The sequence below is a fragment of the Dermacentor albipictus genome, chromosome 1 (genome assembly GCF_038994185.2).
Source record: "Dermacentor albipictus isolate Rhodes 1998 colony chromosome 1, USDA_Dalb.pri_finalv2, whole genome shotgun sequence".
In the NCBI taxonomy this organism is placed as follows: Eukaryota; Metazoa; Arthropoda; class Arachnida; order Ixodida; family Ixodidae; genus Dermacentor; species Dermacentor albipictus.
The window spans coordinates 173,510,619-173,534,916 of NC_091821.1; the positions used below are offsets into that span (position 1 = coordinate 173,510,619).

The 24,298-nt window shown below is 44.2% G+C and overlaps 1 protein-coding gene across 2 annotated transcripts in view; it reads right to left on the reverse strand.

Moving 5' to 3' along the window:
• Window positions 1-2,304: 2,304 nt before the first annotated feature.
• Window positions 2,305-24,298, reverse strand: part of BBS4 (Bardet-Biedl syndrome 4) — a 54,959-nt gene continuing 32,965 nt past the window's right edge. Inside the window, exons 5-12 of one of the 2 annotated variants that reach the window (XM_070533964.1) lie at window positions 21,883-21,936; window positions 21,628-21,755; window positions 17,137-17,191; window positions 11,780-12,001; window positions 6,891-7,062; window positions 5,297-5,366; window positions 4,454-4,592; window positions 2,305-2,814 (exon numbers count right to left, since the gene is read on the reverse strand). In XM_070533964.1, coding sequence (XP_070390065.1) covers window positions 2,689-2,814; window positions 4,454-4,592; window positions 5,297-5,366; window positions 6,891-7,062; window positions 11,780-12,001; window positions 17,137-17,191; window positions 21,628-21,755; window positions 21,883-21,936 — 966 coding nt within the window. In that variant the 3' untranslated portion in view covers window positions 2,305-2,688. The remainder of the gene's footprint in view (window positions 2,815-4,453; window positions 4,593-5,296; window positions 5,367-6,890; window positions 7,063-11,779; window positions 12,002-17,136; window positions 17,192-21,627; window positions 21,756-21,882; window positions 21,937-24,298) is intronic. The other variant, XM_070533965.1, reaches the window with a different exon arrangement.

The window sequence follows — 24,298 nt, forward strand, 5'->3', positions numbered from 1 at the left end:
GTAGCCCACTGTATCTGTAGTCGGTCTCTCAAGTCTTGCTTCTGCAGGGGTGGCGCGGAAAGCAGCGTTTGTTGATGGCGAATGTAGGCAAGCCCCGAAAACATTAGCTTCGATAAAACCGGCCATGCCGAAGAAGCGTGAGGTGTACAGATCCTGGCCAAAGTTGCTGAAGTTAGAGAGTTATAGATTACGGGACGCAAGAGGCTTGCGTTTCGCTTGCGTACGCGAACCGCTGGGGTCCCAGTAATAGAGAGTTTTAGTTTAGGGGACGCAAGCGGCTTGCGTACGCAAGAACTAGGGGCCACGGTACTGCGCATGCGCAGACCTCCACGTCTGGGTCTGCGCAGGCGCATTACCGTCTCCATTAGTTCTTGCGCACGCAAGCCGCTTGCGTCCCCTAAACTAAAACTCTCCATTGGCAAATAGCCAGGTACTTTTCTGGGACAGATGACCAAACGAATTTTATGAGATATTGGTACATGATGTCTTCCATCTGAATAATAACGCCGCCAGTAGTTAGAAGACATGCCCAGTAGGTGAGCTTTCGCGTAAGCACTCTAACATATTATACGGGGTGATCATTTTTTAAGTTTTTCGGAATATTTAAAACTTGCCGGTGGCAGATAACATAATTCTAATCCTTGAGCTGGATCATTCCGGCAGGCGGACATTACTTGCACGAGAACTTGAAACACATATTCAACTAATTTTTAAAAATCACTGCTTAACATCTTAATTAATTACTTTACGGCAAATATGGAAATATAGGAATTGTAGCCGGTGAGTTCGCAATGAATTTCCAGAATGACAAAAGTTTGAAGAGATGCGCCATCTAACTCGCCGTAAAAATTCACGGATGTTACACTTCCTTTTTTAACAAAACGCTCTTTTATGTATTGAAGCACAAAAGTAACTGGAACGCCCGTGTATTTGGTCCAACACTTTAGGAAATAATATCTAAAAATTGTTGTCATCCTCGAGCTTCATTTCAACTGGATACGTCTTGCAAACACACCGGCTACAATTCGTATATTGCAATATGTGCCGTGAAGTAATTAATTTAGTGAATTTTCGTTAACTAGTTTAATATGCGTTTCGATTTCTCATGCTAATAATGTCCGCCTCTTCGAATAATCCAGCTCAAGGACAATAATTATGCTACCTGTCACCGGCGATTTTTAAAAATTCAGGAAAGCTTAAAAATGATCACCCCGTATGTTACCCGCACAGTTACAGTAGTTGGTTGTTTAATATAGCTTTTCGGGGCACTTTGTGGCGTACACAGTTTTTGAGTGGCACGAGCATCGAGTGGCTCTTATGTGTCTCGCGCGCCATTTCCTGTTCACCTCCTCATACGAGGGGGTGAAATGCAAAATAACACACACACACACACACACACACACACACACACACACACACAACACACACACACACACACACACACACACACACACACGCACACACACACACGCACACACACACACACACGCACACACACACACACGCACACACACACACACACACACACACACACACACACACACGCGCGCGCGCGCACGCACGCACACACACACGCACACACGCACGCACGCAAATAAAAAGAATAGTATAGTACAAAATGCATGGATTTCGTTATAGATATGACACCAGCGCATAAGCTTAGTTACAAGTTGAGTTACTGAAGTGTCTGTAATAATTAGAATTAATTAGAAATCACTGAGACGACCGGTGACGAAATTCATAATAAATTTGAAAAACATAGACAAAAAAGTAGTGCAGCACAAAATTCATAGGTTTCATTATATATATGATTCAGAGCATAAGTTTAGTTACAAGTTGTCACTGAAGTGTCTGGAATAATTAGAATTAATTAGAAATCACTGACTACCGCACAGCAAAGCACAGAATCGTAGAATTTAGAAACCCGCCACGTGAGCACGACTTTGGAGAAATTCCTGGAAACCCGGAAGTAACGTGCGGAAGTAATGACGTCACTAATGACGTCACACAGAAGAAGGTGGCATGATATTTAACCGGCTAATCAATTAAAATACTTGCCTCCGAGTTCGATTCGTGCGTTGCGTTCGCCTGAAGTTAGCCCAAAGAACACCGACGCCGAGGTGCGAGTGCAACCTAAGTCAAAGATTAGGGTCGCCTACCATTTCTTTGTGCAACGTTATATATCGCCAACTTACTTTTTGGTATGAATGACTGTGTAATTTGCATTTTAATATCACAACGAAATATCGGTTTCCTTGATATTTATTATTCGCTTTGTTCTTTGTTCTTTTTTCGTTTTCCCCATTATTTTACGAGGAATGACAATTAGCTGTTGCGCTGCCTAGAGCTTTGGTAATTTTTGAGCATGCTTTCTTGGTGTGCGGCAGAGGCTTAAGTACAAAATAACTGGGACGCTGACCGGCCTAGGTTAGCGTAATAATGAAGGCCTAGGCAACGTTACGTACAAGGCATCAGCAAAATGGTTAAGTTCACCAGTGCTTCTGCTCATTTCGCTGGTTCGACGCCTACTGCCGGATGTTTAATCCGAAGTTGTACACGTAGTGTTTGAGTAAGAAATAAACTGCGTACATACGGCGGCATCATACAAAAAAATTCCCCCATTCCGTGCATGAGTGTCGTCCACGCTTGTACTGCATGCCACATGCTCGGGGCCTGAGACGAGTGCATTTATTCGCTTCTCTCTTGCGAGGACTCGTCGTTCCTGTCCGGCGAGTCCGGCACTTCGTCGTAGCTCTTGCTGTCCGCGCTCGTCGACTGCAGAGAACTAGACAGGTTGTTGGCCATCTGCGTCACCTGAAAGCGTCAAAACAACGGGTCGCTCAGGTACCCTAATCGTTAAAGTGGTATGGGAATTTAACTGAAACAGCCTGTCAAGTGTGAAGTCAAGTTTATTTGCTTTCATCTATAAAAGCAGCCGCATAAAAGCTGCTACACGTGCAGCATCTTGGAGGGGCGGCTAACACGCAATATTTGACAGCGATCGACATCACAATCACGTCACTGTAGCCACTGCATTAAATTCCACTTGGACAGTCACAAAGTGGAAAGGCATTGAAAACGACATACATTCCGGTGAGCACAGAGCAAAAACGCGGATATACGTTACATAAATAGGTGGTGGGTGATAGGTCTGATAGGTCTCACAGGTCTAAAATTTAAGTACTGATACACAGTGCAGACACGACGAGGAACTAAACCTATTGGAACAACCTGGATTGAAATGAATATATGCGCTACTCCAAGCGATCGAGAACTGCCACTGCGAAACGTGCGCACGCTTACAAGTATAATTCACGAGGGCCATTAAAGGAAATTATTTCGGGATCTTTTGCAAGATTCTCTGAGAAATTATTCAGAAGTGTGGGTAGGCTAAACTAGAGCATATGGTGCCTAAAACTAGAGCTCTTGTGTTGTTATCTGTGTTGTCGGTTCCTTTTTCTCTTTCCTTATTTTTTGGGGGGGAGGGGGGGATTTCAATTTATTCCGTATCATAAACACAACACGTCCAACAACGCGTCTTGCTAAACTAGAACCTTTGTTGCGTTAACTTGTGCTGCATGTGCAAACATGCCATACAAGTTGTACATTTTTTTTAAAGACAAATAAGAAGCAGATGTACTTGCACCACGGTGTAAGAAGTAGCTACTTCTTACACCGTGACTTACACGTATACTTCTCTTCTTATGCGCAGTGAAATCAAGTGCATTTCTTCATTGCCCTCTACTCACGCTTCAAGCACTCTTATGTTCCATCTTTTACCTGTATGCTCTAAATGTTGCACGCCTCCCATACAAAATATACTTTTCCTCATGAGACGTTTATCAAACCGCCTCAAGACAGTTTAGAACGACGGAAAGCTGAAATAGTTGGTAAGGATTCATTATGGAAAAAAAAAAAGGGGTGAGGCGTGGAGAGAGGACACAAGAGTAGAGAAGTGGACAACACGAACGCCGGGTGTTGGATGTTGGATTATTTTGGTGGAACGCCGGCGCTTGTGTTGTCCACTTCTCTGCTTTTGTGTCCTGTCTGCACGGCTCACCCTTTTTTTGCTCAAGTCACTCTCCCCCGACTTTCTAGTTTTTTTTTTTCATGCCAATAAAAAAACATTTCTCGTCCACAATTCATCCGCGCTGTACGTAAATAACTCGACGCAGCACAAACACCAAGCAGTAAAAGCTGCCGCAGTTCGAAAGGTAACTTCTGATACGATTCTTACAGCGCCGTGTTGTCGTGTTGCTCTTGCGCTGCTACAACACGCACGATGAATCCTAAAAAACTCGCCCGCCTTGCTATCTTGCTCTTATGGAGTGTGTCGATTCTTCCGAACAGCGCGGCTCGCGATATATGCGCGCGCGGCTACTTTATTAGGAAGCAGGCGGGCTCGTGACCGTCAACTATGTACAGCATGATGAACGCAAGCCACCGCACTCACCGCCGCGTCAATTTCTATTCCCGAAGTCTGCTGCTGCTTGAGGCACCGCTCCTCGAACTGTCCGAGCAGCCTGGCCGCAGCCTTGTGATCTCCCAAGTCATGCATCAGGACGGCGTAATTCAGGCATACCAGAGGCTCCCTGCGCGGCAAGGAATGGACGCTGTGGGACGAGCTCGAACCAGACTGCAGGGGACGATGTGCAGACGGATCGACGAAACTTTAATTTCTCGTGCCGCAGCGATGGCCCGCGTAATGTCTTGGAGCGTTGCTTGGTACGACACAAGCTATAAACAAAAATTTCCGCAGCTGTTATACCTGAAAGAATGAGCGGAAAATGATGGCGTCTTACAAAGATATGATCGACACAGCATCGGTATGCCATTTCAGATTACGTGCGTCCTTTCTTTCTTTCTTTCTTTCTTTCTTTCTTTCTTTCTTTCTTTCTTTCTTTCTTTCTTTCTTTCTTTCTTTCTTTCTTTCTTTCTTTCTTTCTTTCTTTCTTTCATAAAGAAGTATTTCAAACCATAATTTCTACTTTTAAATTTCACGGACATGATAAATTCGACGCTCCGTCACATAAAATTTGGTGCGTGTTGCCATGCATAACTTCGTTTGTTATTTGAATCCTTACAAACGCAGGGGGTGTACCCGGATGCAGGCGGTCTCTCCTTATTGGTTAAGGTTTATGATACTTAGTTGTGTTTAATTAAGAGTGCATTGAGTGCTCTTTGACGGAAATGGACAACAAACTGTCATAAAAGAAACCTGCAGCAAAGTTAGCGTTGGGCAGAAGTGCATGCGTGTTGGCGCAGACAGGCTCAGTGCCAGTCGCATGTGACGTACTCGTCCAAGGCCATGGCTCTCTCGTACGCCCGCTTTGCGTTGTCCGGGTCCTGGAGGTTTCGTAACGCAACTGCGAGAACAATTAATACACCGGTTGAAACCAAGGATGCTGTTGAAAAAAAAAAAAACTGAACAAGAACTTAACCAGCACTTGCAACAGCGTATAGGCCTTGTTTAATATCAGTAAAACACGCGTACACTCTTTCTGGGCAATTTTCGCCTCCTGTAATGCAAGGGACAATTTCCTGCGACAGCGCCTACAACTTGTCGTGTGCCAGTCACCCGATCCAACAGGAGAAAAAAAAATTGGCTCACTGCGCACGAAAGGAGGAAAATGGAGAGCCCGATATTTATTAGTCATATCATAAGAAGCCAACAAAGTCACCAAGGATAGCACAGGTGAAATCACATGTACTTATTAATGGAAAAAAAGAAATGATAAATTAGTGGAAATGAAAGTAGATGAAAAAAAAAAGCTGGCCGCAGGTGGGGCACAAACCCACACCTTCACATCACGCGTGTGGTGCTCTTACCAATTGAGATACCGCGGCAGAGTTTTCCCATTCACTTTCTGGAGTATTTATGTTAGGCAGGTCGATTGCCTTGTGTCGGCAGGATATCCTGGGCACGCTCTAATTTCTGTGGCAGGGTGTTTGCTAAGGAAGCGCAATGACGCCAGCCGAAACGGGGGAACATGTACAAGACGGCAAAGAGAAGTGGCTGTGCTGCCTTAATATTGTGTGCCGTCTTGAAGCGTTGTTCTTTCTTTGATAACGAACAAATAAACTAGCCCGTCAATTAATCATGGCAGGCCTATAATGCTGTCGCATTAGAAAAAAAACTTCCAATTTACTTTAATTACGACAGATGCATTTATCTGCCCAGGTGGAGATGATTTGCAAGAAAACTATACATTTATGATTTAAACTAATTACCTCAATTAACTGATTAGCCACAAACATTGCAGCACATGCTTATATTGGAAAGTTGAAGGGAAGTGCCATAAATGTGCAGTTCGGCGTTTCTACATTTCACGATGGCTGTGTAGACGAAAATAACCGGCGTTAAGTTATTCGTTCAGTTTACCTGATTACACACGCGGCACCGCGAAGCTCGACTCGCCGTCCGAGCCCTGTGTGATGTGGAAGGGTGGCGTAATACGAAGCAGTCATCGCAATTCCCTCGTTCCACGCGGTTCAATGCCGATTGGCGCTTTGCGTAGCTCCCAATTGAAACCATAGTCACTTCAGCAGCAGAGAGGCGCGATGAACTGCTTTTTCGCGCCGTACGGCGAAATTTCATTTTGCGCCGCCCCACTATGCCACACGGGGTTCCACCCGAGCCGCACATTGCGGTTGCACGTGTGTAATGACGTGAATCTAGCAAATAATTTGCGGGCAGGTATTTTGATCTCATGGCCATCCTGAAATGAAGAAAACACGGAACTGGACTTTTATGACCAGTCCCTTTAACTTTTCAAAATAAACATATGCGCCTTAAAGTTTGTAACTGAAAAGCTCATTACCTACCACGGTAGCTCAGCATATCAATCCTCTGCCACGTTAGGAGCCGATCATCCAGGGTGTTTGCTTACTGGCGAGTAGCATGAAGAGTTGTCCGTTGCGCGGATTGAAGTGGACTGCGGCGTTGAAGAAATGGTAGGCGGAGGCGTACTGCTCCATGGTCAGGTGCACCAGACCAAGGTTGTGCAGGATCTGCCAATCCATGGGGTTCAGGTAGTTGGCCCTCTTCAAGCAGCTGATGGCCTGCGCCGGGCGTCGCGACCTTGTATAGTAGCCCTCCGGCTCATTTCATGGTAAGTACTATTGCATTTCAGTTAGTATAGACGACTATAATAAATTATAATGCGCACCGTATAACCACATGATTATATAGCACTGAAATACCACAGCAATTAGTTTTATTAAAGCTTGCTGTAGTAACTGCCGCCTCTAACATTCCTTGACGAATAAGTGTATCGGATGCAATACTAGGCGCTTAGGTTATTTTATTCCAGGCGGCGGCAACCAATTGCTTCTCCAAATGTATGCATTAATTGTGCGATGCCCAGGAGTATGGTTCTCCCAACTGGGAGGCGTTGTTTCAACCAATGAAGAGGCAAAGATCTCAATCTCTGTGATTATCTTTTTTTCATTAACAAACATACGCATTTTGACCACTTATATAGCTTATAGTTTATTGACCAGTGGATCCCTGGACACTGCCGGATGCACGTGAATAACTTCACAGATGCAACAGAAAAAAAAAAAGACCTAGGGCGCTATACCGTAAAGCTATTCCAAACTTTTCTATTCCAATTCTGCAGTCAGGCCTCCACGACTGGTCAAAAATTTTTTACCAGTCCCCTCCCCCCCTCCCCCCCCCCCCGTCCCTGCGCCTGTCTGTCACGCGACGTCACAAAATCGTGAAAACTCAACGCGTCAAAGTGACGTGTACGCGTTGAAGGCACATTATTATGCCGAACAAAACTGAAATCTTTTCTGAATAGCCGGAGACTGCTCCGTTCTGAAAGGAATAGAAGATGGCTGTCCGTCGATCACGGCGGCATTGGCTGCTCAGAGCTACCGGGGAGCATGGATTTATTTGCGTACGATGAAAAGTTTTGCGCGGCAGTATAACGTTATCGAGACCTTTTGGCACGTATACGACATCACTCTGCCGACTCTTCTTTGCTGAGTATCCATTTTAGCGGCATTTTTAAACTTCCGTTGCACGCCGACGCGATTTTTGATGAGCCACGCAAGCTAAGTAAGGAAAAGCGGACCAATCGCAAACGCAGGCACAACCCTCCTCATCCTGCATGTCCACTTTTACTGTGCTGGCTCGGCCACATCGCAACTCTGTCCACTTGAGGGTGCTTCTCGCCTCTTCTGAGCCATTTAGATAAGAAAAACTGCTCAATGTAGGCAATGCCATTCGCTTTGAAAGCAAAAGAAAGTGGCATCCTACAAACGGGAAGCGCGTTTGATTGGGCTTTTCAAACGAGACTGCGGGTTACCGCCCGAGGCTTGCATCGGTGGTTACGTAAATTTGATGTCAGGAGATTGAAAAAAAAAAAAAAACAGATTGGTATAGTTTTACGCTATAGGGCCCCTAAACTACGGCATATTTGTCATGGTGCTATTCGCAAGCTCCTCTCTATTCGAGGTTATATAAGCTTGCAAGACATTGGCGCACATTAAAGAACCCCAGGTGGTCCAAATGATGCAGGAGTCCCCCACTATGGCGTGCCTCATAATAAGATCGTGGTTTTGGCACATAAAACCACATAATTTAATTTTTTTTCAAGTAATTGGGCACAACGAAAAAGAATGCCGCAGTAGTTTTTACAGCTCGATCCCAATATGAAAATTCGAATGTCATTTGGTATCCAATGCAGCCATGCGAGCCTCTCCAGAAGTTAATACAAGGTCTCACTTTTATGCGACGACATACTTACGCACCGTGTCGGACGTGCGGACTCCTCAAACTGTGATTAGTGAAAACTGCCCGAGAAAGTTGAGCACACGCTTCTTTGTCTCCAATACGGCATACGAAGGACAATCATTGGCATCTTCATAAGCGCTAAATTGCAGCAGATCACTGATTTAAGACGTCTTACTGGTCCCTATGCATTCAGTATCGTCGCGCAAGAACGTGTATTATACAAATGCTTACGCGAAAGAATAAGAGCCGACGCGTGCGACAATACCACGCATAATTTTTGCAAGCCCATCCCCATCGTCTTCTCTCATATCCCTCTTCCTCTCTTTTGTTTCTCGCTGAGCAGGAGTGAAAGGTTAGGGGACGTTTACCTGCTTTTCTTCGGAGAAATGTTCAGGTGCCAAATAAAATATTCACTAACTTTTTAATCATTCACGTTAGGACACTGCGATATTTAAATGGAGCAGTAGTAAAGTTTTTTTTTGTATTAATATGAAATGAAAGGAGAGGCTGCCACCATTATTGGCATTGGCTACTCATTCCTGCAGGGCAAGAAAAACAAAAGCTGAGAAAAGTTATATGCACTGGCGAAAGTCAAATACTGCCAACATTTGCAAAGTTATACCCACAGAAGAAAGTAGAAAGGACACTGAAAGATATGCACAGTTCCGTAAACGAGTGAAAGTGCATAAAAGAGTCTGAAAATACGCAGATAAGGTTCAATTCATATCTACAAAAGACACATAAAAATAAATAAAAACAAATAAAAACGCTCTACGTGAGCTACACACATGTAACATACTGTACAACCTCTGGTATTCAAAGAAAATGTAATAGTGGGGTAAACCACTATACGTTTAGTAAGAACCTAATATACATATATATATATATATATATATATATATATATATATATATATATATATATATATATATATATATATATATATATATATATATATATATATATATATATATATATATATATATATATATATATAAGTGCATTTGTTCTGTAGTTATATTGGGGGCTATGGTCCAAGTGTGTTTTTGAGAGTGAAAGGTCTGCGATTTAAGAACATTAAATGGGCCTGCAGTCTTCGCAGCGCGGCATCGTGTCGAGGGCACTCGAGAAGAAGGTGTCGTACGTGTTCGTCAGCATGGCCACAATGTCACTGCGGACTAGCAACGCATTGAATCCTGTGTAAAAAGTGACGTTTCAATGCTGTGCCAAGCCGCTGTCGGTGCAATAAAGTTACAAAGTTTATATCGTCGTTCAACTTTGTCGGAATGGACAATGTGATGTTAGGACATATAAAATATAACTGAGCACTTTGATTTCTGATCAAACCATATGTTTGCACTAAGTCGGCAGGATCTGCGTGCCACCAGCAGGCGCGTTTCACTATGGGTAAGAGGGAAATTGATTGTATTTTCATTTTTGCGCAGCCTGTTTTGCAGCAGCGTCCGCGGTAGTGTTTCCAGGAATAATTGCAGTGTGCCGGAATTCACTGAGACGCTATAATGTGATTTGTTGCACTGGATTTTTTTGTGTTCCTTGATGATTTCATATACCAAATGTGTATTCAATGCATTTTGGTCTGTGCTTTTTATTGACATGAGGGTGGCTTAGGAATAGCTAAAAATAACCCATTTCTGTGCAATCTCCATGTTTTATTGATAAAATTACTTAGACTAGCACCACTTTCAAAAGACCCAGCCTTAAAGAGAGCTGCGAAATACATTGGGGTTGCAGCTATGTTTTCCAAAAGCGGGCCTCAAGTAGTTTAGGATTGTTTGTACTGTAACACCAATGCATTATTCAGCAGATTTTGGAGGCAGACATATCGAAACGAGCCGCTATAGTCTTGGAATTTCTGCTAAGACATCACCTTCCCTGCTTCTAGGCTTCAATTTCACAATTTGAACACGTGCTCTAAAGTAAATAATTAAAAAAAGTTGATTATTGAATATTTTTAACTATCCACCAGGACATTGCGATTTGTCGCTCAATTAAGTCATGACCACCTCGTTAGGTAATCCACTTGAACAGGTCAAGTGAAGTCTCAGGACCTGTTCGAATGAAAAAGGTCATGAGATTTTTACGGAAATGAAAACCAAAACTAGAAAAATAAAGACATGACATAGTACAGAGCTAAAAATAAAAACATGGATAGTATACTGCTGATAGCATCACGACAACAGCAAACATTTTCTCATTGTTCTTTATTTCGCTTAAATGACATGAAATAAAGTGCATTCAAATGATACAACATATCTGTACTACAAAAAAAAATATGTTTTATAATTTAGAATAAGAATTAAGGGGGAATGTTCGAATGAAAAGCCATAAAATAGATCGCTGAACACCTGACACCTCGTTGTGAGGAACTGTTAAAGAAAGCGAATGAATGCGAGGAAAAGGCAGAAACAAAGCCCTCAGTTAAACTATACTTGAATGGAAAGCTCTCTCCCTAGCATTCATATTTAAGGGGTCGGGGAAAGAAGAAAGAGTAAAAGACAGAATATCACACCCCTTTTGTTTCCTAATGTTTTCTTGATATCACGTGCTCTCTTATACGAAGCTTGCTTCGTATTCTGCGAGCAGTGAGGTAATGCAGCCTTTTCTGCAGCCCCCATCGTACATCCGTCGGTTAGCAAGACATATTTTAGGTGTGAAGGCGCATATATTCAGTCCGCACACAGACTTACATCGCCAGATGGGAAGTCACGTAGTTTGTTATGCCTTAGGTCTCATCAGCCGTTCTAAGAACGACACGAACGTGTGGCATTCCTGTGATGACTAAGGATGCCAGAAAACAAAACCTTCAAGAGCAAATATGTTCGAAATATTTACCTTTACTCCTCGTTTTCCCTGTCCATAACGCTTGCTCAAATACGTGTTCTTTCCAATGATTTTTTCGTCAATATGTGCAGGTAAGCAAATACAATCAAAGGACGTTTTACGTAAAGTTGCAAGCAGCTGCGGATCTGCAACCGCGGAAGAACATCCGTAAAAGGTTGCGACGGGCCATCTTACCGCGACGTACTTCTTTTTGCCAAAGAAACACATGCCGACGTTGTTCCATAGAGCAGGGCTTTCGTCCGGTGCCGAGGCGATGGCGCGGTACTTGGTCAGCGCCACGTCGTAGTCGCCATACGTCTGCATGATGCTGCCGGCCGCCAGGACGGCCGGTCCGTAGCTTGGGTTGCTGGCAAGCGCCGCGCCCAGACGCTCGAACGCCTTCGGATACATGTTGCACTGCGCAAACCATCACCGCACCACTGGTCGTCGGCGGTTGGAGGTATGTACCATGCATATGAAGTTCTCCATATTGCTACGGATAGACGGATACGTCGTTGTGAAGAAGCTGGACAAGATTTGATGTACGACCACAAAAGCAGGGATATCAACGTCAGGAGCATTCGACTAGAGTAGTACGGAAAGGGGGGGGGGGGGGTTAAATAACGTAAAAGCAACGCTGGTGGTGAGCGTGAGCGAAATTTTTGTGTAGACATACCATGCGCAAAACAAAATATCAGTTGTCCTTGCAGGAGCATAATTTTCTTTCTCGGCATTACAGTCTTGTTTGTATAGTGAAGAAAATAAATGCATTCGACGTCTTTTTGTTGGAATTTGTATCATTATTTAGATGGGCTACAGTTGGTCAATCGAGTCATTAGTCCCCATCAAACATCGCAAAGAGACACAGAAAGACACGAAGCACACACGTGTGCGTACAGTCGCTTCTTCTGTCTATACTTCCTCTGTCTAATCATGCTCTACTGCGGTGGTCGTCCATACCGAGGCTCTGCTTTCGGCATTTGTTCGTCTTTCTTCCGAGTCCGTGACAATATTACCAGTCACGAATAGGCTGGCAATTGGGAAATTCGCATCGGCCAATAAAAAAAAAAATGAATTGGGGCCATATTCTGGTTTCTTCACATGGCGACTTGTATTTGGTCCAGCCACGATATTTATTTATTCCCTTCACCCATTACTCGTATTAGGCCAAAGAGCTATCCAATAAATAAACAATTTATTCAATCAATCAATTTTTTTAGATTATTTCAAACTTGAGCAATGCTACAGAAAACAAATAATTCTGCGCGTATTTTGGCTGCTCCAACTCCGGACACACGCGGCCACGCACCATAGATTGCGCCCTAGCTGCTCGCATGCGAGGCACCTGGAACAAATTAGTGCCGTGAAAAGTGCGTATAAATTGCACGACGATATTCATGCATCTGTTAGGAATGCCTCGCGAATGACTTGTACGAAGGGAAGAGGCAAGACACACCAGACGGGGGCCGTCCCTCCCCCCCCCCTCCTCCTGTCTTTCGCGCTGCTTATTTAACATTTCTAATATCGAGTCATATAGTCCCCAAGCTTCCAACCTGACGGAATATTTACCCCAGCGTAAAAAAAAAAGCGATAGAATGTCAATTGTGCGCCGACTTGGCTCCTGGCTGCTCGACAAATGCACTATACACTCTAAGAACAGTTTACACCCTTTGGCTTGCCCCTTCTGCCACACAAAAATAATCGTCATCTGCCTTGATGCGTTTCCTTTCTTTTTCGCTGCGAGCCCGGAACTTTCCAGTAACGAACGGCACGCGCGTTATCAGCATAGAACAGTTTACACCCTTTGGAGTGCCTCTTCTGATAACGCGCGTGCCGTTCGTCACTGGAAAGTTCCGGGCTTGCAGCGATAAAGAAAGGAAACGCATCAAGGCAGATGACGATTATTTTTGTGTGGCAGAAGGGGCAAGCCAAAGGGTGTAAACTGTTCTCAGAGTGTAGCTCAATCGCAATACGATTCACTGCATACGTTCTACGGCTGCCGGTGAGCGTACCTGCAGTGGCTCCTGACACAGCACGCTTGTGCATGACTCGCCAAGGGAGAACTCTGTTCTGCCAGCGGGTTTCCACTTCCTTTTTATTGCGATAACAATTATATGGACACTCCAGACGCTTTAATGCCGTCGCCGTCGGCGGGACGTCCTGTATTAAGACCAAGGGCGATAAAATCGCCGCGCGCTGTATACTGTACGGATGAGTGAAAGCGTGCGAGGGTGAGCCGGAGATCGCGGCGCAATCTCGCACCCGCAAGAGAGGGAAGCGAGGAGGAAGCGCGCCGTCTTCCGTCATGCGAAGCTCTGAGGGGAGAGTAGGGAGGGGGGGTGAGTTCTAATCCGCGCTGCTGCATCTTAAAAGCCACCTTCAGCGAGGTCACAGTCCGCCGCGCGCTGTTTCCTCGGCTTAGTTCGCGTTCATGCGAGACGCCGCACGAAGGTCAATTCGCTCGCTGTTGCTGCCGCTCTTCCTCGCTCCAGCGTTTTGACAGCGAGTTTATGCTATAACGGGTCCGAAATAAGTTATCGGCCGAGAGCAAGGGCTTCAAGTGCACTTATTGAAAGTAATGAACAAGAGCGGGCGGATAAAGATGTTATGAGACTAATCAGATAAAGTATATATCAACCTATTGGATCACAAAGAAGGGTAACTTTCGATGATGACATGAGTGGATTACGAATACAACATCCCATGTCTGTGAGTCCGGCCTCTTAAAAGAAAGGCACGTGCAAAAGACAGAGGCCGAGGCACCAAAGGCACATCTGGAAAGTTCAATTTTTTTCCCGCTAGCACAAGTGCTGCCATGTGCTGCTTTCAGAACGTCAAAGCGCACTTCCCCTTTATCCTCCTGATCGATATGTGGCATTCTCGCCCAGTGAAGCCCTGGCGAAGGATAGAACGGGCACAAGACAGAACTAGATGAAGCAAAATCGGGAAAGATGCTCACTGTGGTTAAGCCATATCCTACAACGACGCACGAAGGAAAGAAAGAAAGAAAGGAAGAAGGAAGGAAAGAAGAACGGTCAGGGTTTCCGCTCCCCGAGTTACTTTTGTTACGCAGCCGTTTCCATTACATTCTTCTATTACTTTTCATAGTATATGCACTGCGCGCCTTTGTTTCTTTCTCTCCGCGGATTTCTGGCGCCACATGTAACCGTACTGCGAAGAGCGCGAGAAACGAGGACAATGGAGCGAATGACACGAGCAGTATACGGGTCATAATAGCCAACTAACCCAAGCAAACACGTTACTGGAAAATTGATCACTGATGAATCATTTCAGTACACAGACCTTGTGGCGTACACCTCAACGTGACGTGTGCCGACCTCCCAACGCTGTTTCATTTCTGCAGCCGCTGCATTTTAGATTATCAGGTACACCAACGTTCTATAGGTGTGCTGCCAGCAAATATACCCGTTAGCATAAAAAGTAGCAGTTTCGCCCGAAAGGCAAAGCATAGATTGCAATAGAAAATTAGTAGACAGTTGTACGAAGTAAGGATAGTCGTTTTCGGCCGTATAAACTCGTAAACATACGCCTACTAACTAAATTAAGAAGCATGGTGTCAGCGCGCAAAGGCAAACATGACCACACCACAGATGACCGCGAGCATTCGCAGTCAAAATGATGGCGTGAGGAAGCGCGGCAGCAGCGGTGAGCAAAGTGACCTTCGCGCTGTCTATCGCTTCAATGCAGATTGAGAGGCGAGAACACAGGACGCCCGCTCAGTTTGTGTTGAAGCGATAGACAGCACGAAGGTCACTTCGTCGTATGAGGCATCGGCACACCTAGGGCCCTATAACGTAAAACTATTCCAATCTCCTGACGTCAAATTTACGTAACCACCAACGCAAAGCCCAATGAAACGCGCTTCTAGTTTATGGGATGTCAATTTATTCTGCTTTCGAAGCGAATAGCGTTGCTTATCACTACTATTACTATTATTACTACTCAGAGCTGCCGGGGAGCATGGATTTATTTGCATATGAAGAAAAATTTTACGTGGCAGTATAACGTTATCGAGACCTTTCGGCCCGTATACGACATCACTCTGCCGACTCTTCTTTGCTGAGGATCATTTTTAGCGGCATTTTTAAACTTCCGTTGCACGCCGGCGCGATTTTCGACCAGCCACGCAAGCTAAGTAAGGAGAAGTGGACCAATCGCAGACGCCGGCACAACCCTCCTCATCCGGTTATTCACTTTTACTGTGCTTGCTCGGCCCCATTGCTCCTCTCTCCACTTGAGAGTGCTCCTGGCCTCTTCGGAGCCAATTAGATAAGAAAAACTGCTCAATGTGGGCAATTCTATTCGCTTTGAGAGCGAAAGAAAGTGGCATCCTGCAAACGGGAAGCGCGCTTGATAGGGCTTTTCAACCAGCGCTGGCGTGTTACCGCCCGATGACGGCGTCGGTGGTTACGTAAATTTGACGTCAAGGGATTGCAATAAAAACATATCGGAATAGTTTTACGTTGTAGGGCCAAGAAAAAGTTTAAGTTTTGTTCGGCATATTAATGAGTCTTTATCGCGTACACACGTCACTTTGACGCCTGAGTTTTTGCGGTTTTGTGACGTCGCGTGACGGACAGGTAAAGTGGGCGCAGCCCGAAAAGGTTTGACCAATAGCACTTGGTCAAACGACGCCTTTTTCGCTAATAGCGAAAAAGGCGTCGAATGAAAAACAATTTTTATTTCGTTCGGTCTAATCATGCATAATCAGTTTGCACGTATCATATCAGATGGGGTGTTTTTGCAGTTTTCGTGCACCTTACAGGCAGGCGCAGTGGGTGGTATGGTATGGTATGGTAAAACTTTAATGAAGCCCTGCAGATTGTGAGTCTTCACGAAGCGGGCCGCTCCCACGTGGGAGCCGATGGCTCAAAAAATTTTTGACCAATCGTGTAAGGCTGATTGCAGAATTGGAACGGAAAAACTTGGAATAACTTTACGTTACAACGGCGCTACCCTCGGCAGATCGCTTTCAAGATGGGGCGCGGAATAAGCAGTAGCTTACCGAGTACAACGCCGCCCCTCCTCCTTCCCCTCCCCATGCGCGCGACGGAATGCAGCTTGTATTTAATTTTTTTTTTCCTTTTCGATAAAGTACATGCGTGATCTAGAAATAGGGAGATATTGCAACTGACATGTTTGCGTGTTCAGTACAGACTCAGTGCCCTGGATCACAGCTGAAGGATTTCACTCGTTTGTGACTTTTTCACGCTCATACTCAGATGGCTTCGTTTACGTCTCTATTACGATGGCTTCCAATCAGTCAATTCGCTGAGAAGGCGCACCCATCCACTGCAAGGCCAATGTCGTCAACGAGATGACATTGACATGACATGACACATATTACGACGCATCCGTCGTAATATGTGTCTTATGTGTCTCACATGAGACACATATAACGACGGATGCGTACGTTGAAGCAGCAGTGCGCTGTGATGTTATTTTTGATAAAATATTTCACAGCATAGCCAGCTTGATTCCGTCACACTATGTATGAGCAAACATCTTATACATATCCGTATGTAGCTTACCTGCATGTACAAAAGTCCGAGTTTCGTGTTGAGCTCAGCACTTTCTGGATTGTTCCTAGACACAAAAAAGACAAGTGTATATCAGCCACAGCTTCTAATAGACAGGCAGTACAATTAGTCCTGTGCTAAACAACGACATTCGAGAGGCTGCATGTAGCTATATTTTGTAAACTTGAGTGAACTGCCATCCCGATGCTTACAAAAAATAATTTTAAAAATTAAAAAATAACAGAGAGAAGATGAAGAAGAAACTAAAACATAACAGCTGTCTAGCTAAAAATATCTTGTAATTTAGAGTAACTGACGAACAAAAATAGAACTGGGAAAAAATACACAATAAAGGGTGGGTCAGAAAGTATTTGCTTCTATTTTTTGTTAGCCAAAGTAAGGTACATACAGGCAATTACAAAGATACGTACTATTCTACGCATCTTACACTATTCTTCCACATAGTTCCCCCACCGGTTCAGAAATTTGTCCCATCGCAGCACTAAATTTGAGATGCCCCTGGTGTCAGTCAGCGATCGCGGCCTCCACGAACGCTTATTGTCATGCAAGTCTTCAGGGCCTTTTGCAAACTCACAAAACCACCACTTCACACTTCTCAAAGCTAGACACCTTTCCTAATACGTGGGCTACATTTCCCTGTGGATTTCTATGGTCATTCGTTCCTTGCACAACAGAAAACGAATCACACTTAGGTGCTCGTATGCCGTGAACGTGTGAAACACGACCGGCCATCTTCAACAACTGACAACAGCGTCGTGCCGCGGAGCTACCTGCAGATAAGGTCGCGCCGGTCGAAGGAAGGTCCGCCGCTGAGAATGGATGTGTTGACTTCGCACTTACAGCCATAATTTGGCTAAAAGAAAGGGAGAAAAGACTTTCTGATTCGCCCTTGTACATGAAGTCCAGAAATGATGCATTCGAGGTAGGTGACATATTAGCACAGTTGATGCAAAGTTTTTCGTTGGAATACACCACCGTCAGCAGCAGAAAACTAAAGGTGTCTTTTCCTCACATTCAATAGATAAATTGTTAGGCGTTTGTCAATAGTGTTTGAGTTTGAACTGCACCGGTTGTGTTCCACGTGTCTGTATATATATGTACAGCTACATCTGACTGGGTTGAAGACACCCTGGTTTGGGCATAAAATCCTGCACAATCTTTGTTAGTGTAAGTGCAGCAACTAAAATAATGAGCTTTGCCAAGTCCTGTGTTTCGTTTGCCTCCCGTGGAACTGGCACTATAACGCTTCGGAGGGTGAGGTCTATAGTTCGACTCAATCACCAGAGCTACCGAGTAGTGTGGATGCGACAGAGGGACGAACAACTGGACGACAATTGGACGAACAACTTGATTTGGGCGAATATGTTATATCCCTTTCATAGGCCATGGAAAGGTTATTGATTCAGCAGAGATACCAGCAGTCATAGAGGCATTGCGTAATTAAGGAGCACAGGAGGCATACGTGAATATATTAAGAAAAAATATACAGCTTCCACAGCTACCTTGGTTCTCCAGAAGAAAAGTAGAAAATTACCTATCAAGAAAGGGGTCAGGCAAGGAGACAAAATATCTCCAATGTTATTCCCTGCATGCTTAGAAGAAGTATTCAAGGTAATAGGCTGGGAAGGCTTAGGAGTGAGGATCAACGGGGAATTCCTCAGCAACTTTCGGTCTGTAGATGACATTGTCCTGTTTAACAGCACTGGGGACGAGTCACAACAAATGATTGCGGACCTTAACCGAGAAAGTGTAAGAGTGTGGTTAAAGATTAATGCGTAGAAGACAAAGATAATGTTCAATAGCCTGGCAAGGGAACACGGATTCAGTCAGCCTCTACAGTCTGTACAGGAGTGCGTTTATTTAGGTATATTACTCACAGGGGACCTTTATCATGAGAAATTTATCATGAGAAATATCATGAGCAAGTGTGAAGTGACCATCAGTCACCTTCTGTGCCACTGTTCTCGCTTCGATAATCAACGTGAGACTCTCCAGTGTGCCTTAAATAGACTGGATGACAGGCCATTTACGGAAGCGAAGATCTTGGGAGACTGGCCTCACAGTTCCTTGGCCCAGAAAGCCGTTCGAGCGCTTTTTCGCTACCTGAGGGCAACAGACTTGAGTGCCCGGCTATAGACATCCTACACTTAAGTTCTCTCTCTTCCTCTTTCACTCCCCATTCCCCTCCCCACGTGTAGGGTAGCAAACTGGACTCAGTCTGGTTAACCTCCCTGCCTTTCCGTCTTCCCTTCTCTCTCTCTCTCTCTCTCTCTTATCATGAGAATAAAATTTACGAAAGAATAAAAACGGGTTGGCGTGCATACCGCAGGTATTATCAAATCCGGATTGAGAGCTTACCACTGTAGTTGAAAAAAAAAAAGTATGCAATCGTTGCATTCTGCCGGTGCTAACATAGGGGGCAGAAACTTGGAGGTTGACAAAGAAGCTCGAGAGCAAGTTAAGGACCGCGCAAAGAGCGATGGAACGAAATATGTTAGGCGTAACGTTAAGGGACAGGAAGAGAGCAGTGTGGATCAGAGGGCAAACGGGGATAGTAGATATTCTAATTGACATTAAGAGAAAGAAATGTAGCTGGGCAGGGCATGTAGCGCGTAGGATGGATAACCGGTGGGCCATTAGAGTTACAGAATGGGTGCCAAGGGAAGGGAAGCTCAGTCGAGGACGGCAGAAAACTCGGTGGGGTGATGAAATTGGGAAATGTGCAGGCGCAAGTTGGAATCTCCTAGCGCAAGACAGGGGTAATTGGAGATCGCAGGAAGAGGCCTTCGTAAGGTAGACTTAAAAATAGGGTGCTGCTGCTGCTGATGAAGATGATTATAATGGTGATGATGACGACGACAATGATGATGATGATGATGATGATGATGATGATGATGATGATGATGATGATGATGATGATGATCCACCTTGAGTGTAACTTGAAGCACCGCGAATAAGACGAGGATAGGAACCGAAAACAAACTCAAGAGGACGATATCGTCCTGTCATCTCGTCCTGTTGTGCTTGTTTTGTTTTTTCTTTTCGGTTCCTGTCCGAGTCTTCTTCGTGCTGCTTCAAGCTATACTCTCGATAATTGGACGTCTTGGAGCTAGCTGCAGGCAATCATGAAGTAGTTTTTGTTGGTTCAGGTAAGCAGGATTTCCATAGTGTTATTCTGCTCTGGCACATCCGTGAAACTGTTTGTACTAGTTCGTATGCTAGAGTTCTTTTTTTTTCTAGAAATAGGCCCTAGCACACTCCTTTTTCCCTCCCTACCAAAAATGAGAGAAAACGAAGGCCTGATTTCATAAGTAGAGAATGGACGACGAAATTTATTGGAATTGTTTTTTGCGCCCTCCTCTGGCAGGTTAAGGAACTAGACGCACCGAGCAGACCGCATATGAAGGCGATGAAAATAAATATGGGCGCCTCATGGCGTGCGCACGAGAACGACACGGTCGGAAAAACAGATACAAAAGAGAGTAGGAGCTATTTTTCTATGGCAGACCGTCCCTGCAGATTCATGCTCACATTAATATATACCCCTCGTCCCGCCCGGCATTAAATATACAGGTATATTAAAGAAGTATACGCGTCTCTGATCCTCAGAAGACGTGCGTGGCTTTACTCCCACACATGTCGTCCAAAAAACGAATGCCTCTGCTTTGTCCCTATTGTCTAAAACACTGAGACAGGTGTTTCCCCTGCTTTTTACACTGCCATGAATTATCCATTCCCAAACACCGCTTTCTACCTTTGCGCTGGCGAGGTCACCAAAAAGCGACTCTACGAAGAATCACAGAGGGGGTGCAGCATGCTGCGCTCTTCTCTGCTTCTTGGTTCAGTCGCTTTTCGGCAATCTCGCTGTATATGTCTGTCTTCCTTCGCCAAAGAAAATGAATAGGTTTGACAGGGGCGAAGTTTTGGTTTCGACGGCTAACTGCTAACACAGAGTTTGTACAGCCCTATTTCGGCATTGCGCAAAAGCCGCCCAAAAAGTGGTTTGCCAGTGAAATAAACAAATAAATAAGTAAACTCGGTAATATTGCGTAACAAATGCATTGGGGGGTAGAGCTATACAGCTTCACTGTAGAACGCCCAAGAATCTGGATTGAGCCACGTCTGATAACGGACTTGTCGTGGTGTAAGTGCCAGTAAGAAGTGAAATTTAATAGCCATACGAAAGGACCCGAAGACCTCATACTGTTTCACTTCATGGTGCGAATAATAATAATATTTGGGGTTTTACGTGCCAAAACCACTTTCTGATTATGAGGCACGCCGTAGTGGAGGACTGCGGAAATTTAGACCACCTGGGGTTCTTTAACGTGCACCTAAATCTAAGCACACGGGTGTTTTCGCCCCCATCGAAATGCGGCCGCCGTGGCCGGGATTCGATCCCGCGACCTCGTGCTCAGCAGCCCAACACCATCCACTGAGCAACCACGGCGGGTACTTCGTGGTGCGAGTCTGTGTGCTTACTCGACAGCCTTTCGGAAGACGTTGACTGCGGACTTCATGTCGTCGTTGGCAATGTGCAGTTCCCCCAGGGCGATGAAGGTCTCGTCACGAGGGCTCTGCTGTATGGCCTCTGCGAAGCGTTGTCTCGCCTTGATGTTGCAGAAGGACGAAACAAAACCAGCGAAAGCAGCTTCACTTTGGCACACCCTCAAAGTGCAGTTTCTCGGCACTCAATACAACGCTGCGTTTATGGAGAAAATATTGAATCGTAGTTACCTGTTCGTAGTCCTTGAGCTTTGCATAGCACAGTCCGAGGTAATGCAATACGTCCTGAATTATTTGAAAAAGAAAACGTAAATTAGATTTCTTTTTCTTCCACAGCAAAATACTGCATCTCTTAATAAACGATACAAGGAAATGGGAAAAGCGATAACCCCGAAAACAAGTTATTCCAATGATAAATTGTCCCTCATAATGCCGACACTACCTATAAGATATGTGAAAGCTGAGATAGATCCATAGCGTACACTGATAGAGTTGCGAAAATTGCATATGTTAGTTCTTTAAATTACATTGGCTCACTGTCCACCCTTATATTTGTTCTTGTGCATTGTCTGTTTATGAGTCTAAGATATCCTCTGTATTTTAATAAATTTTCTGTATGTTGTATGTTACTGTAGTGGCCGTTGCTGACTGTTTTGCGCAAAGGTAGCTGCGAAATGCGAAAGTTGTGGGTTCGGTTCCGACCTGCGGCAAGTTGCTTTTTCATCCACTTTAATTTCCATTGATTTATCCTTTCTTCATTTCATTTATTAAGCACAAGTAATTTCCCCTATGTTGTCCTTGGTATCAGTGTTTGTTGGCTTCTTGTGATATGACTAAGATATCCTCTGTATTTTTAATAGAATTGCTGTATGTTGTATGTTACTGTAGTGGCCGTTGCTGACTGTTTTGTGCGAAGGTAGCTGCCTCTACGAAGAGCAGCTTTTACCAACAGCTTCCTTCATCAGTTTGATGATGAAATAAATATTTTTTCTGTAAATCGAGTTCTACTGATATCCAACTTTCAATAACGTGGTTGACAAAGGTCATGAGACGGAGAAAACATGTTAAAATATAACAATATTGACTGTTCGAGAAATGTAAGCCCTCGTACGCCCTACGGACACGGACTCATATAATTAGATATACCGGGTGTTTCAGCGAACACTTTTAAATTTTTTATGGTTGCCTGTGGCAGATAGCACAATTATAGTTAATGAGCTGGTCTACTCGAAGAGGCGGGTATTATTTGCACAAAAAATAGAAATGCATAATAGACTTATTAACCCAAAATCGCTAATTATGTTTTTAGCTAATTACCTTATGGCCCAGATTGCAATGTACAAATTCTAGTTGTGGAGTTCGCAAGGTGGATACGCTTGGAGCGAATTCTCAGGATGACACCAATTTCGAGATATTAATTCCCGAACTTTGTGGAGATACGCATTGGCGTTCCAGTTACTTTCTTAACAAAAGGTCGTTTTATGCATTGAAGCACAAAGGTAACTGGAACGCCAATGCATCCTCTCGAAGCTGGTGTCATCCTAAAAATTCGTTCCAGGTAGATCCGCCTTCCAAACTCCACCGCTATTATTTTTAAATTGCAATATGGGCCACAAACTAATAGTTAAAGCTTAATTCGCGATAATTAGTCGATTACGCATTTACATTTGTTGTGCAGGTAATGCCCGCCTCTTTGAGTAGACCGACTCATGAACTAGAATTGTGTTATCTGCCACAGGATACCTTTAAGATTTTTTGAAAGTGTTCGCTGAAGCACCCTGTATATAATAGTGGTAGCCATATAGCTATATATATATATATATATATATATATATATATATATATATATATATATATATATATATATATATATATATATATATATATATATATATATATATATATATGTCATATAATGAGAAGCCAACAAACACTGACACCAAGTACAACATAGGGGAAATTGCATGTGCTTAATAAATGAAATAAAGTAATGATAAATTAATGGCAATTAAAGTGGATGAAAAAACAACTTGCCGCAGGTGGGAACCGAACCCACAACCTTCGCATGTCGCGTGCGATGCTCTACCAATTGAGCTACCGCGGCGGCGTTTCCACATCCACTTTCTTGGGTATTTATGTGTACTAGTAGAACCCTGGGAGTGTTACATATCTAACGGATCTTATTAATATCTAATAATATCTAAATAAAATAATGTTAATATCTAAAAGAGACCTTATCTGTCTTTAAACGACACGGGAGGGGTCTAACCTTCACCCACGAATTACCTGAACAAGATAGATTGCAGTTTTTAGATATTAACATCACTTTAACACCAGATCACACGTGTTGGATGTACTCACCACGAGCCCGGAAAGACCTGTTGCCTTTTGAGTCCGCTCATTCTAAGACGGTAAAACGCGCCATTGTTATGCTGTGCCTGAAGGAAGCCCTGCAGGAATCATGTGTTCACCTGGTAAAGGACAGCCTCAACAATCAGATTGGCAGGTTACAGAAGGCTGGTTTTCCCGTTTCGGTCGTGGCTGCTGTGGCAGAGAAGCTTCTGCAAAGCTTGAAACCTAGAACACCTCAAGAAGGTGGCGGTCAACCGAAGACCAGACCGGCGGTTCTCCCCGATATTCATAGGGT